This window comes from Hylobates moloch, unplaced genomic scaffold, assembly GCF_009828535.3.
Source record: "Hylobates moloch isolate HMO894 unplaced genomic scaffold, HMol_V3 SCAFFOLD_1, whole genome shotgun sequence".
Lineage (NCBI taxonomy): Eukaryota > Metazoa > Chordata > Mammalia > Primates > Hylobatidae > Hylobates > Hylobates moloch.
In genome coordinates this window covers 35,246,878-35,261,469 of record NW_026652276.1, presented here as the reverse complement: position 1 = coordinate 35,261,469, position 14,592 = coordinate 35,246,878, and the positions used below count along the sequence as shown (strand labels likewise).

Sequence of the window (14,592 nt, the reverse complement as noted above, 5' to 3'; positions counted from 1 at the left end):
GTCTATGATGTATTTTGCCACCATTCCCCTACTAAATGTGCTTAGTTGCTTATATTTTTTATGTCCATCTCCCTAATTATCTAAGAGTAGTAAGAGTATCCAGAGTATTAAGCCTACTCTTCCGCGATTTTTTTTTTTTTTTCAGTGACTCCTAATCTCTGCAATTATTCAAACCTCTGCTTGGGAACAATGTTTAACTTCTTTTTCTCCCTTATCTGCCCTCCTCCACTCAATTAGACATCCACTTCTATAGATTCTGCCTCTCTAATATCTCTCCAATCCATTCACTTCTCTCCATCTCCATTGTTTGCCACTCTAGGCCAGGTCACTATCAACTCCCTCCTGGACTATAGCACTAGTCTCCTAACTGGTCTCTTGGCATCCAGTCTTTTTCTCCCACACTATAGCCATAACATTCAGATAAAATTCAAATTTGATTAGGCCCTCCTCCCCTTCCAAAAACCTTTCATGTACTCTGGATAAAGTCTAAACTACTGAATGTGGCTCAAAAGAATCTACATTATCTAACTCTAGCCTCACCTTATGAAATTCTCTTCCTTGTACTATTTGCTTCAGTCCTAATAAACATATTTCAATTTTATGCTTATTTTATATTTTCAATTATCACCAAACTAGTTCTCCTTGCTGTAACCCAACTCCCAGTTACCCATGTCTAAATTGCTCCCCTCCTTTCTACCTCTTCTCTGTTAGGTAATTCATTATCATCTTTCAGGTAGCTGCTTAAAATCTCTCCCTCTGGGAAGCCCTTACCTGATTAAGTAAGGTCCCCTGCTATCGTTCCTATAGAACTCTGCCCTGCCAATGTCATACATGCAACATTCTCTGCAAGTGTGTTTTCCACTGACTTCCCACCATACAGTTAGTCAGTGTTCAAAAATATTCTTCCAGGCCAGGTGCGGTAGTGCATGCCTGTAATCTTGGCACTTTGGGAGATCAAGGTGGGCAAATCGCTTGAGCGTAGGAGTTTAAGACCATCGTGGGCAACATGACAAAACCCCACCTCTACAAAAATACAAAAATTAGCTGGGCATGCTGGTGCATGCCTGTAGTCCCAGCTACTTGGGAGGCTGAGGTGGGAGAATCGCTTGAGCCCAGGAGGTCAAAGCTGCTGTGAGCCATGATTGCACCACTGCAGTCCAGCCTGGGTGACAAAGTGAGAGCCTGTCTCAAAAAAAAAAAAAAAAAAAAATCTTCTGTGGATGGTAGATGTCAATTGTGTTCAATGCATCAAAGAGATCAAATAAGTCAAAGACTAAACAGCTTCTATAAAAGTCAGTGGTGACTTTGGTGACAGCAGTTTCTGTCAGGAAGCAGAAGTAGAAGCCTTCTTCCAAGATTGATTGGAAGGCAGAACTGGATATGGAAGAGCAGTCTACTCTTTTAAGAAACTTTATGAGGAGAGGAGGTAGGTACCATGGGTTGTTGTAATAAAAGCCTTCTCAGTTGAGTCCTTGCTGTCAACCAGCACTTTCGATCATTCTCTCCATTGCTGCCAAGACAGGCTTCCTAAAATGCAAACTCATTAAGACTACTCTCCTGCTTAAAATTTTTTATAATTCCTCATTGCTTTCAGGATACAGTTCAAACACCTTTGCTTGACGTACATGAAATGCAAGGACCTGGCTACTGCTCCTGTTGTAGCCCCAGGTCCTGTCATGCCCCACATATCCAGATCTTCTGTTAGGCCAGGAAGCTTCCTGCCTCTCTGCTTTTATCTGGAATAGCCTCCTGAGCTCATACCTTCACAACTCAGCACCTGTAATACCTTCCCCAGCCAGTTGCTTGTGTCCTCCTCTCCCTCATTCCCCAAACCTAGATTAGGAGTCTACGCTCCCAGAGACCTGTGCAGATCTCCTTCATTGCGTTAATCACACCGTATCAAAAGTACATGTTCTGTGCCCCATGAGACTGAAAGCTCCTCGAAGGCAGGGATATGTTTCCCTCCATTGCATCCCCAGTGTCCCACAGTGCTTAGCGCACCGTCACGGTCCAGTAAATAACTTTGAATAAATCCATAGCAAAGCACGGAGCGGTCCGTATAGAGGCTGCCAAGCCAAGCGGCCATGGGAGGTGAGCTGTTGTCGGCGTTTTGAGCAATCTGCGGGTGGACGCGGGGATCACTCACCCGCGATGACGAATTTGGCCATGGTCGAGAGAGACTCAGAGGCAGGGACCGCGGCTTCGCGGTTTCCTGGCAACCACGCAGCCAAGGGAAGGCGCAGGCGCACTACAAAGTCTGGCGCCCAGCTGAGGTTAGGTGTTTAAAGTTAGGTCTTGAATGGGTTACGTTGCTATACACGATCAAACATCGCCCTTATAAGCTCTGCGGTATCCCCGATCCCCACCCCTGTATCCAGGGAAATGGGTCATTCTCCTCGGTAAACTTTCTTCAGGTAAGTCCTTCAGCTACAGCCGCGAACGTATACTTTTTGACCTTTGAGGGAATCCGTAAGATCTCGTGAGAAGCGCAGCTTCTCGGGGAAGCTGTCTTCGCCGCTACTGTACGCAGCCACGGCCTTGTGCTGTAAGGTGAGTGGAGGACGAGCTTGGGCTTAGCGGCTGTCCGTATCACATCCTAGACTTTTTACTTCGAGGAGAAAAGTCTCACGAGTTGTTGAAAGGAGGTGGGTTAATGCTGGGCGGCCCAGCTGCAGAAGGACAGGCTCTTGAAGTTGGTTCTGGGGTCTGGTGAGGCTGGCTGGTTGTATAAGATCTTCCTCTTAAGCGCAGGCCACATGCGGACATCGCTTTCGTTTTCTGCTTCTTCCACTGAGCCGTTCTACCTGCCCAGGTCCCTATTCTTGATGGTCTGGGTTCGGCCGTTGCTAAATGGTCATGTTGAAAATGATCTATCAGCCGGGCGCGGTGACTCAGGCCTGTAATCCCAGCACTTTGGGAGGCCGAGGCGGGTGGATTACCTGAGGTCAGGAGTTCAGGACCAGCCTGGCCAACATGGTGAAACTCCATCTCTACAAAAAATACAAAAATTAGCCGGGCGTGGTGGCACACGCCTGTAATCCCGGCTACTTGGGAGGCTGAGACAGGAGAATTGCTTGAACCTGGGAGGTGGAGGTTGCAGTGAGCCAAGATCGCACCACTGCACTCCAGCCTGGGCGACACAGCAAGACTTTGTCTCAAAAAAAAAAAAAGAAAGAAAGAAAAAAGAAAATGATCTATCAATGTATCAATGTTAATCCCCTAATTTTCACCGAGGACATTTCCATAACAATGCCAACAAAAATCTCTCCTACAGAGAAAGTGTTATGGAACGCTTTTGCACCAGAAAAATCTCATTAATACAATGACTACTTCCAAAGTGACCTGGCTTCTTTGAAACTAGACACATTGTGGTAGATTGGAGGGAGCCCATATTGGTAAAAAAAACTTCTACTGTTTTATGTAAATCTGTAATGGCTCCATAGGTTCCCCATTTTCTTTTCTGTTAAATGCATTTCATATTTTTAAGTAAAAGTTTTATTTTAATTCTTATTCTTTTCATTACTTCTTCCTCTACAGGAAAACCACAGCACGTGTTCTTTTTCACTAGTAGAAGTGACGTTGGTTTCGTATTGACAACTTTGAAGCCATTTGGAAGTGTTTCAGTGGAGAGCAAAATGAATAACAAAGCAGGCTCCTTTTTCTGGAACCTTAGACAATTCAGTACATTAGTTCCAACAAGCAGAACTATGAGGCTATATCGTTTGGGACTTTGCAAACCAAAAATAGTTCATTCAAACTGGAACATTTTAAATAACTTTCATAACAGAATGCGATCAACTGACATCATTAGATATCTCTTTCAGGATGCATTCATTTTTAAATCAGATGTTGGCTTTCAAACAAAGGTCATAAGCACTGTAACAGCCCTTAGAATTGAAAGACTACTTTATGCTAGAAGACTGTGTTTTGACTCAAAGCAGTCTCTTGTCCCTGTTGATAAATCTGATGATGGATTGAAGAAAGTAAACCTTAATCATGAAGTCTCTAATGAAGATGTTCTTACCAAGGAAACAAAACCAAACCGTATCAGCAGTAGAAAACTGTCTCAGGAATGTAATTCCCTGAGTGATGTGTTAGATGCATTTTCAAAAGCGCCTACATTTCCTAGTAGTAACTATTTCACAGCAATGTGGACAATTGCCAAAAGACTGTCTGATGACCAGAAGCGCTTTGAAAAACGACTGATGTTTAGCCATCCTGCATTTAATCAGCTCTGTGAACATATGATGAGAGAAGCCAAGTTCATGCAGTATAAGTACCTACTGTTCAGTCTTTATGCCATAGTGAAGCTTGGAATCCCTCAGAACACTATTTTGGTACAGACTTTGCTGAGGGTGACCCAGGTAAAATAAAAAGGAGATTTAAACATGCATTTACTTGGTTTAGAATATTTTGAAAGAATGAAGGGATATAGATACGTAGCCTCCTTAAAAGAGACTATCAAATGGAATGGTAGTTTCCTTTATATTTATTTCTGCGTATATATTATATGATTTAGAGGCCTTAAGTTAGCTAGTTATTTTCTTCCTTTTGCTATGGAAATTTATGAAAGCCTTCCCCCTTTACCATCCCCAGGGTTGAGTAGTGGTGAAGAAGCTAAAATTAGGAGAGATGCAAGATATACAAAGAAAGGCTGGGTAGTTGAAGAAGGAGAGAAGGGAAGGGGAAGGAAGAGAATTTAGTCCATGGTAGAATTGGGATTCAGGCCCAGTAGATGATGCCTAAACTGATGAGCAGAATGGTAGTGAAGGGGATGGTGTTTCAAGTAGAGAGGATTGCATGCCCTACCATTCCCAGAGGAAAAGTTTGGCAAATTTGAAGAGCTGAAAGTAGTTTGGTGTAGCTGAAGCACAGAATGATGGAGTTGTATGTTTGAGTGGGTGGGAACAAGTTTTGTACATGGTGATCAAAGGAGAGGAGTGAGGGGCGAGAGGCTTAGGGGCAGAACAAGAGGCTAGAAAAATAGGAACCAAATCATAAAGAGCCTCTTATGGCTAGCTAAGGAGTATGCATTTATCCTGTAGGCGATGGGAATCCATTGAAGAATTTTAAGCAATGGGTTGACGTGCTCAAATTTGTATTTTAGATCACTGAATGAGTGGAAAATGGATTGGAAGAAGGTTAAAATTGGATGGAGGGAGCCATTTTTAGTCTAAAGCAAGAATGTCAGTGTCCTGTTTAATGTCACTAAAATGGTGCCAAATGTAAGGAAGGAAGGATTAGCTTGTTAATCATTTATGTTTTAGGAGTGTACACTTCTGACGTATAAACTCAATGATAATGAAGTAATTTTTTAGCCAGGTGTGGTGGCTCACACCTGTAATCCCAGCACTTTGGGAGGCCAAGGCAGGAGGATCTCTTGAGCCCAGGAATTTGAGACCAGCCTGGGCAACAAAGGGAGACTCCATCTCTACAAAAAATACAAAAATTAGCTGGGTGTGATGTGCTCGCCTGTGGTCCCAGCTACTTGGGAGTCTGAGGTGGGAATATCGCTTGAGCCTGGGAGGTCAAAGCTGCCGTGAGCCATGATCGTGCCACTGCACTCCAGCCTGGGTGACAGAGCCAGACCCTGTCTGAAAATAATAATAATAATTTTTTAAAAGACAGGAATTTCTTGGGGATAATCTGGCATATATCCTGTCTTGCTATAGAATTCAGTAATTGGGTTCATAGCTATGGGAAAGTTTTTAACTTTTTACATTACTGTGATTTCCATATATCCTTAAGGAATAATTTTTATTTAGTGTATGTGTGTGTATTTGTTTAAACCACAGAATATCCCTGTTTATTTGTAGGCTGTGTATTAGTTCCTATGTAGTTATTTAAAAGTGACTAATAAATCACCTTACCTGGTCAGTGATGCTCTTACTAGATTTTGGACAGATATTCGCACTGGGATGACATCTGTGTTGGTGAGGTATGAGTAGTAGATTTTTGTAGTCAAAACATCTGTATGGATGATGGTCTCTCACTGACCTATTGGAATAATGTAAAGACATTTTAGAGGTGAAAGGACAGTGTGCCGTCAATGAATTTGCCCTTCGAACACATAGACAAGTGGTCTTTTCTTTCATAGTAGATATTGATGGAGTGCTGTAAAATCGTTAAGGAAACCCTTTCATAGGAAAGAAACCTTTTTTTTCTTCTAACCATGACCATTTCTTATTATTACCTGGTTCTGACTTAAGACTATGGGATTCATTGGTTATGTAATTTTAGCAAAAGAGCATCTCTCTCTTCAGGCTAAGTTTCCTCAGATGTGATTTTTTGTGAGGTGTATAGACTAGTTGTGATTAAACTGTAGAGTACTACTAGTTAAGCTGTGTTGTTACTATTCACTTTCCAAATTATGCCCACTATTTCTGGAATCAAACTTAGTACCTTAATTAAAGGGACCTGAAAGAAGAATCTGTGGGGTGTAGGCTTCCCTTGAGACCCAGATAGCAGTGGTAGAATGTGGCAGGAGATGTGAATCGGAAGATTCACAAGTAAAGTTTCAGCTTGATACCCAGGAAAGGATCTAGGGAAATTGTAAGGGCACACCCATTTAAGGATCTTTAGAGATGGGCTAGTTACCTTCTGTACCTCAGTAGTTCTTATATTCCTGCACTTTAACTGTTTTTGCCTTTGTAATGACCTTGAGTTCCAAGAAGAGGTAAAAATAATGTTTAATAAAAGTTGTTTCAGAAGCAGTGGAATATAATAAATATCAAATGTGTCTTCAGTGATAATGGTGAAGGTAAAAAAGTGTTGATGCATAAAGGGATGTGTATCAGTTAGCTAGAAAATTCAGTAAGTATGACTTTTTATTTCCCAAAGATGCTGTTTATTGTGGACTGACTATAGGAATTGTTGGCCTGATACTCAATCGTTTTATTCAGTACATCAGTTCAGTGTTTTTGCTTGGGTAAGATAGTTTACTATGGGCTCATCACCTGTAGTGTTTTTGTAATTATATTTCAATAGGAACGTATCAATGAGTGTGATGAGATATGCCTTTCAGTTTTGTCAACTGTTTTAGAGGCAATGGAGCCATGCAAGAATGTTCATGCTCTACGAACGGGATTCAGGTGAGAACTCTCTTATGCTTTCTTCATGTGGTTTTCTTTGTTCCTTATATATCTGGAATAAAAAAATTGAGATGAAAACTAAACTCCTTTCTTGAGGGGAGGAGGAGTTGGGGAGGGTTTGTTGGTAGTTACAGCCTTTCATGCCTTATTAAGCTTAAAATCCTGACTCTGGATGACATAGGTTGGAAATACCTCTCTTAGGGTCCATAATAACAAAGATGTGAGTAACATTGAAATCTAAATTAATTTATTTTAAAACATAGTACTGGCCAGGCACAGTAGCTCACGCCTGTAATCCCAGCACTTTGGGAGGCCGAGGCGGGCAGATCACGAGGTCAGGAGATTGAGACCACGGTGAAACCCCGTCTCTACTAAAAATACAAAAATTAGCTGGGTGTGGTGGCGGGTGCCTGTAGTCCCAGCTACTTGGGAGGCTGAGGCAGGAGAATGGCGTGACCCCGGGAGGCAGAGCTTGCAGTGAGCCGAGATCACACCACTGCACTCCAGCCTGGGTGACAGACCGAGACTCTGTCTCAAAAAAAAAAAAAAAAAAAAATAGTACTGATGTGGGGTAGGAGAGAATTGATATGTATATTTAATTCAGAATAGTTATTTGGCGGCCTATGTGAGGGTTGACACTGACCCAGCTTGAAAAGGAATTTATAAAATTGATATAAATGATCTAATGTCATAGATTAGTGAGAGTAAAACTTAACTCCCTTTGACATTGACTATGCATAGGATATGTTACTATAATCTCCTGACATAATTTGTTCTTTAGTAAAGACAGCACAATAATGTGAGAGAAAATAGCACTATTAATAGATTGGGTCTCGATCTTTAACTACTTACACTCTCTCGAGCAGGTAAATCATTTCTCTGGGCTTCATAATCCTTGCCTGTAAGAAGGGGCTGGACCAAATGAAATTTTAAGATTTTTCTTCTGCTTTGAAGATTCTATGATTTTAATATTTATTGTGTTTGATAACAGAATACTAGTTGATCAGCAAGTTTGGAAAATAGAAGATGTCTTCACATTACAAGTTGTGATGAAGTGTATTGGAAAAGATGCACCGATTGCTCTTAAGAGGAAACTGGAGGTAAACACATGAATTTTCTCTAGTGGATGAGATTTGAAAAAATTATTTCTTATAACCTGCTATCACTGCCTGAAGTCAATTTTCTAGGAGGGCATTGCTGGGCCTTTAGGTTTAGCTTCGCTAAAGTGAATGAATAGAAGTACCCTTATATTTATTTATCTGTATATATACATGTATATTTATTTATCTATTTGTCTGGTCATATTACCCAAACTTCATCCTTTTTATTTAAAAATAAATGTTTAGGCCAGACATGGTGGCTCACACCTCTAATCCCAGCACTTTGGGATGTCAAGGGCAGGGAGATCTCTTGATCCCAGGAGTTTGAGACCAGCCTGGGTAACTGAACAAGACCCTGTCTCTGCCAAAAAAAAAAATCAAAGAATTAGCTAGGCGTGGCGGTGCATGCCTGTAGGTGGTGCATGCCTGTAGGTGGTGCATGCCTGTAGTCCCAGCTACATGGGAGGCCGAGGCAGGAGGATCACTTGAGCCTGGGAGGTTGAGGCTCCAACCTGGGTGACAGCACAAGACCCTGTCTCAATAAAAATAAAAGTTTATTTTGTCACAGATAGTAAATTAAATTAAAGTTTGTTTTTCTTTAGATGAAAGCCTTGAGGGAATTAGACAGATTTTCTGTTGTGAATAGCCAGCACATGTTTGAGGTACTAGCTGCCATGAATCACCGATCTCTTATACTCCTGGATGAATGCAGTAAGGTGGTCCTAGGTAAGAGGAGTTTTTCTTTCATCATTTGTAATACCTGAGCTTCTGTTTTAGACTATTTTTGTTTTGTTTTAAAAACTTTGCTTTTATATGAAAAAAGAATAAAGCATGTTGTATTCAAAACAATCTGGTAATTTTTGTTTGTTTATTTAACTCATTCTTCAAGATAATATCCATGGGTGTCCTTTAAGAATAATGATCAACATATTGCAGTCCTGCAAAGACCTCCAATACCATAATTTGGATCTCTTCAAGGGACTTGCAGATTATGTGGCTGCAACTTTCGACGTCTGGAAGCTCAGAAAGGTGAGTACATTAACAATTTAGAATAAGCCTCGCAAACTTTTAAAACACATACTAATTCATTTAGCATTTTAAGTATTTCTCTTTCACCTTTATAGTAGTTAAGATACCCAAATATTCCAATGATGAATTGACTTTTGAAAAATTAGCTCCTTATTATTCCTGTTTGGGGGCTACTTGCTAATATGAATAGTCCCTAACTTAGGATGGCTTGACTTAATATTTTTTGACTGTTTGATGTTGCAAAAGCAATACGCATTCAGTAGAAACCATACTTTGAATTTTGAATTTTGATGTTTTCCTGGGTTAGTGATAGGTTGTATGATACTCTGTTTTCATGCTGGGCAGTGGCAGCAAGTCGCAGCTCCCAATCAGCTGCGCAGTCATGAGAGTAAACAATGCATATTGTATTCAATAAATTACTTGAGATATTCAACACTTTTATTATAATATAGGCTTTTTGTTAACTCATTTTGCCCAACTATAGGTGAATGTAAGTGTTCTAAGCATGTTTAAGGTAGGCTAGGCTAAGCTATGATGTTCAGTAAGTTGGATGTATTAAATGCATTTTGACTTAAAATATTTTCAATTTATGGTGAGTTTGTTGGGATATACCCCACCGTAAGTCAAGGACCATCTGTATGCTATTCTATCTTTTGGTCATCTTTCTATTTGAAACAAAAATTTGCTGTTGTGTTTGGTTATAAAAGGGTTGTATGGGCTGGGCGCGGTGGCTCATGCCTGTAATCCCAGCACTATGGGAGGCCGAGGTGGGTGGATCACCTGAGGTCAGGAGTTCAAGACCAGCCTGGCCAACATGGTGAAACCCCATCTCTACTAAAAATACAAAAATTAGCAGGGCATGGTGACATGTCCCTGTAATCCCAGCTACTGGGGGGCTGAGGCAGGAGGACCACTTGAACCTGGGAGGTGGAGGTTGCAGTAAGCTGAGATCGTGCCACTGTACTCCAGCCTGGGCAATAAAGATCCAAACTCTGTCTCAAAAAAAAAAAAAAAAAAAAGGGTTGTATGGTACTTTTGTTAGATATTTAGCATGATTTCCGTGTTTATACTTTGTTCTTGTTAGATTTCGAATAATAAAGATGGGTGATGTGACAGGCTTATGGTTTTTGAAGAATAAAATATCACTACTTAATGGTCACATCCATTGTTTTATCCAGAGTAAAAGCCTTTAAAATCAGGAGCTGTGTTAAGAATATAAGCATTTAATGAAGCACCTGGTAAAAACTTCTTTTTGCAATGAAATATGTGATAACTGTTAGACCTCTAGGTTCAGTTTATTTTGGAGAGTAAGGTAAATATTGAGTTTACTGTGGAAATTGGTTATGGAAAGAGAAGTAATAATCCTAAGTAAGAAAGATTGAGAAGGAAATGGAGGTGACTTGAAAGTTTATTTTAATCATAATGTTTCAGTTCCATTTTCACTTACAGGTATTAATATTAAATATAGAAATTTTGGGGTTATGTCTTACTTGTTAGAATCTAGGAAGTATTTAAGTTTGGGAATGCGAGGAGTTCAAGATTGAGTTGGTCATTTTGAAAACCTTCAGAAAAGGCATATTTAAAAGTAATTTTCAGATATGTTGTATGAAAAGCATGTAGGAAAAGATTTATTTTTAAATCAGATGGAAACAGAAATTACTGTATGCCCTGGTTCTCAGCTTAAAAAAGATTGCTTATTAACTTGATACCCAATTCAAGAATTAATAGAACAGATTTTGTGAGGGAAAGATAATTGTTCCTTTTCAGGGAAATATTCTGTTTCAGGATATATTCTGTTGATCAGGACAGTTGAATTGCTGCTTAGATTTTTTGAGATCTAAAAAATTACTATTAGCATACTGTAATTATTAAAGAGTTTTCCCTCAATTTTCTCTTTTTAAGGTTCTTTTTATCCTCATTTTATTTGAAAACCTTGGCTTTCGACCTGTTGATTTAATGGACCTGTTTATGAAGAGAATAGTAGAGGATCCTGAATCCCTAAACTTGAAAAACATTCTATCTATTCTTCATACTTACTCTTCTCTCAATCATGTCTACAAATGCCAGAACAAAAAGTATGTACTTGTTTTTTTTTTTTTACCTTTTTTATTGCTATATAACTTACAGAAAAGGTTATAAATCATAAGCTTAATGAATTATTACAAGTGAACACACCCATAGTCATCATCCATGCCAATAAATAAAACATAGTGTTCCTTACTCATTTATAAAGTTAAACAAAATTTTATTTTATATTTGCTGCCCTTTGTCTTGTTTGTTTCTTTGTTCTTTATAATATATTAGTTAATTCATTATAGGAGTTTTGATTTCAAACCCTCCCAGCTTATCCTCGCAGCTCCTAAGTTCATAGTTCATTTTAACTGTATTAAAAAATGGAGAAATCTATCTTTTAAAAAATTTGACTTTTTTTATTATGGTAAGAACATTTAGTAAATTTTAAAGTGTGCAGTACAATATTGCTGACTTTATTATTATTATTATTTTTTTTTTTTTTTTTTGAGACGGAGTCTCGCTGTGTCACCCAGGCTGGAGTGCAGTGGCGCAATCTCGGCTCACTGCAAGCTCCGCCTCCTGGGTTTATGCCATTCTCCTGCCTCAGCCTCTAACGATATAGTTAACAATATTGTACATTGGATCTCTAGAACTTAATCATCTTGCATAACTGAAACTTTATACCTGTTGAATAGCAACTCCCCTATTTCCCCCTTTCCTCACCCCTGATGACCAACATTATAATCTCTGTTTCTATGACGGACCTTTTCAGATACTTTATATAAGTGGAGTCATGCGGTATTTGTCCTTCTATGACTAGCTTATTTCGGTTAGCATAATGCCCTTCAAGTTAATCCATGTTGTAGCATGTGGTGAGATTTCCTTCTAAGGCTGAATAATATTCCATTATATGTATATATCACATTTTCTTTATCCATTCATCTGCTGATGGATGTTTAGGTTGTTTCCCTATCTTGGCTATTGCAAACAATGCTGCAGTTAACATGGGAGTGCAGATGTCTCTTTGAGATTCTCATTTCAATTCTTATGAATTGAAATATATCCACAAGTGAGATCCCTGGATCATACAGGGATTCTGCTTTTACCAAGGGTTCTACTTTTACTAAATGCCTTTTTTTTTTTTTAGCATCAGTTGAAATGATCATATGGTTTTTATCCTTTATTCTGTTGATATGATGTATCATATTGATTGATTTGCATATGTTGAACCATCCTGGCATCCCAGGGATAAATCCTACTTGGTCATAATGAATAATCTTTCTAATGTATTATTGAATTTGGTTTGCTAGTATTTTTTTTTTTTGAGGATTTTTGCATCAGTCTTCATCAGAGATACTGTGCTGTAGTTTTTTTGTTTGTTTGTTTGTTTGTTTTTTATGTGTCTTTGTCTGATTTTGGTATCAGGGTAATACTGGACTTGTAGAATGAGTTTGGAAGTATTCCCTCCTTCTCTGCTTTTTGGAATAGTTTGAGTAGGATTAGTATTAGTTCTTCCTTAAATGTTTGGTAGAATTAAGCAGTGAAGCAGTTTGGTCTTGGGCTTTTCTTTACTAGGTAGTAGTTCTACTTTTACATTTTTCAAGGAAGCTTCATACTGTTTTCCATGCACCATTTTGTATTCCTATCAACATTATGCAAGGGTTCCAATTTCTCCACATCTTCTCCAACACTTTTTAGATTTTGTTTTGTTTTTTTTGATAATGGCCATCCTAACAGGTGTAAAGTGATATCTCATTGTGGTTTTGATTTGCATTTCCCTGATGATTAGTGATGTTGAGCATGTTTTCACATACCTGTTGGCCATTTGTATGTCTTCTTTGGAGAAATATTTAAGTCCTTTGCCTATTTTTAAATCATATTATTATTTTTGCTATTCAGTTACAGTATATTATAATATATAAACATACTACAAATATATATATATTATGGGATGCAGAAAAAGCAATACAAGAAAACTTAAAGCATTAAGTTTTATATAAACTTATAGCAATAAGCATAAATATATGAGTTACAGGAATTCCTTATATATTTTGGATAATAACTCCTTATCATATGTATGGTTTGCAAATATTTTCACCCATTCTGTAGGTTGCTTTTTCACTTTGTTGACTGTTTCCTTTGCTGTGCAGCTTTTTAGTTTGATATAGTTCTCTTTGTCTGTATTTGCTTTTGTTGCTTGCACTTTTGGTATCACATAAAAAAAAATCATTGCCTAACTAAGCCAATCCATGAGGCTTCTCCTACACATTTTCTTTTAGGAATTTTATAGTTTTAGGTCTTATGTTTAAATCTTTAATCCATTTTGAGTTGATTTTTGTGTATGTTATAAAATAAGGTTCCAATTTCATTCTTTTGCATGTGGATATCCAGTTTTCCCAACAGCTTTTGTTGAAGAGCATATTCTTTTACTATGTGTAGTCTTGGCAGCTTTGTCTTTTTTATGCCAGTACCATACTGTTTTAATTACTGTAGCTTTGTAATATATTTTGAAATCAGGAAGTGTGATACTTCTAGCTCTGTTCTTTTTCAAAATTGCTTTGGCAGTTCAGATTCCTTTGTGGTCCTATATGAATTTTAAGGTTTTTTTTTCTATTTCTGTAAAAAAATGCCATTGGGATTTTGATAGCGATTGCACTGAATCTGTAGACTGCCTGGGTTAGTATGGACATTTTAACAAGATTAAGTCTTTCAATCCATGAGTGCAGACTGTCCTTCCATTTATTTATGTCTTTAATTTCTTTCATCAACTTTTTTGTAGTTTTCAATGTACAAGTCTTTCACCTCCTTGATTAAGTTTATTCCTAAGTATTTTATGCTTTTTGATAATATTATAAGCAAGATTGTTTTCTCAATTTCCTTTTTGGATAGCTTGTTATAAGTGTATAGGAACACAGCAGATATTTTTACTGCTTCCTTTCTGATTTGGTTGTTTTTCTTTCTTTTTCTTTTGTCTGCATAATTACTCTGGCTAAGATTTCCAGTACCTTGTTGAATAGAAGTGATGAGAGTAGGCATCCTTGTCTTGTTCCTGGTCTTAGAAGAAAATATTTGTTTTTCATCATCGAATATGATGTTAGCTATGGTTTTTCATATATGGTCTTACTTACGGTGAGGCACATTTCTTTCTTTTTTTTTTTTTTTTTTAAATATATACTATTAAATCCTTTAAGTTTTTCCCACTTTTCTTTTTTTTTTTTTTACATTTAAAATTTTATTTTGAATGTCAAGCTTAAAAGACAAGATATAATTAACATATATCACTAAAACATTTTTTTAATGCTCTGAAATATTACCAGGAAAAGTCATCAACTTTGATTCTATCTTTTTTTTTTTTTTTT

The 14,592-nt window shown here is 38.0% G+C and overlaps 2 protein-coding genes across 8 annotated transcripts in view; one reads left to right on the top strand and one right to left on the bottom strand.

The window, feature by feature from the left end:
* Positions 1 to 2,269, bottom strand: part of MDH1B (malate dehydrogenase 1B) — a 39,879-nt gene extending 37,610 nt beyond the window's left edge. For all 4 annotated transcript variants that reach the window (XM_032754777.2, XM_058439234.1, XM_058439241.1 and 1 more), the window contains exon 1: positions 2,147 to 2,269. In XM_032754777.2, the coding sequence (XP_032610668.1) occupies positions 2,147 to 2,168 (22 nt within the window). In that variant the 5' untranslated portion in view covers positions 2,169 to 2,269. The remainder of the gene's footprint in view (positions 1 to 2,146) is intronic.
* Positions 2,270 to 2,279: 10 nt separating this feature from the next.
* Positions 2,280 to 14,592, top strand: part of FASTKD2 (FAST kinase domains 2) — a 33,109-nt gene continuing 20,796 nt past the window's right edge. The window contains exons 1-7 of one of the 4 annotated variants that reach the window (XM_058439218.1): positions 2,280 to 2,414; positions 3,538 to 4,364; positions 6,988 to 7,091; positions 8,083 to 8,191; positions 8,794 to 8,917; positions 9,081 to 9,220; positions 11,123 to 11,295. In XM_058439218.1, coding sequence (XP_058295201.1) covers positions 3,636 to 4,364; positions 6,988 to 7,091; positions 8,083 to 8,191; positions 8,794 to 8,917; positions 9,081 to 9,220; positions 11,123 to 11,295 — 1,379 coding nt within the window. In that variant the 5' untranslated portion in view covers positions 2,280 to 2,414; positions 3,538 to 3,635. The other 3 variants (XM_032754772.2, XM_032754773.2, XM_032754776.2) reach the window with 3 other exon arrangements.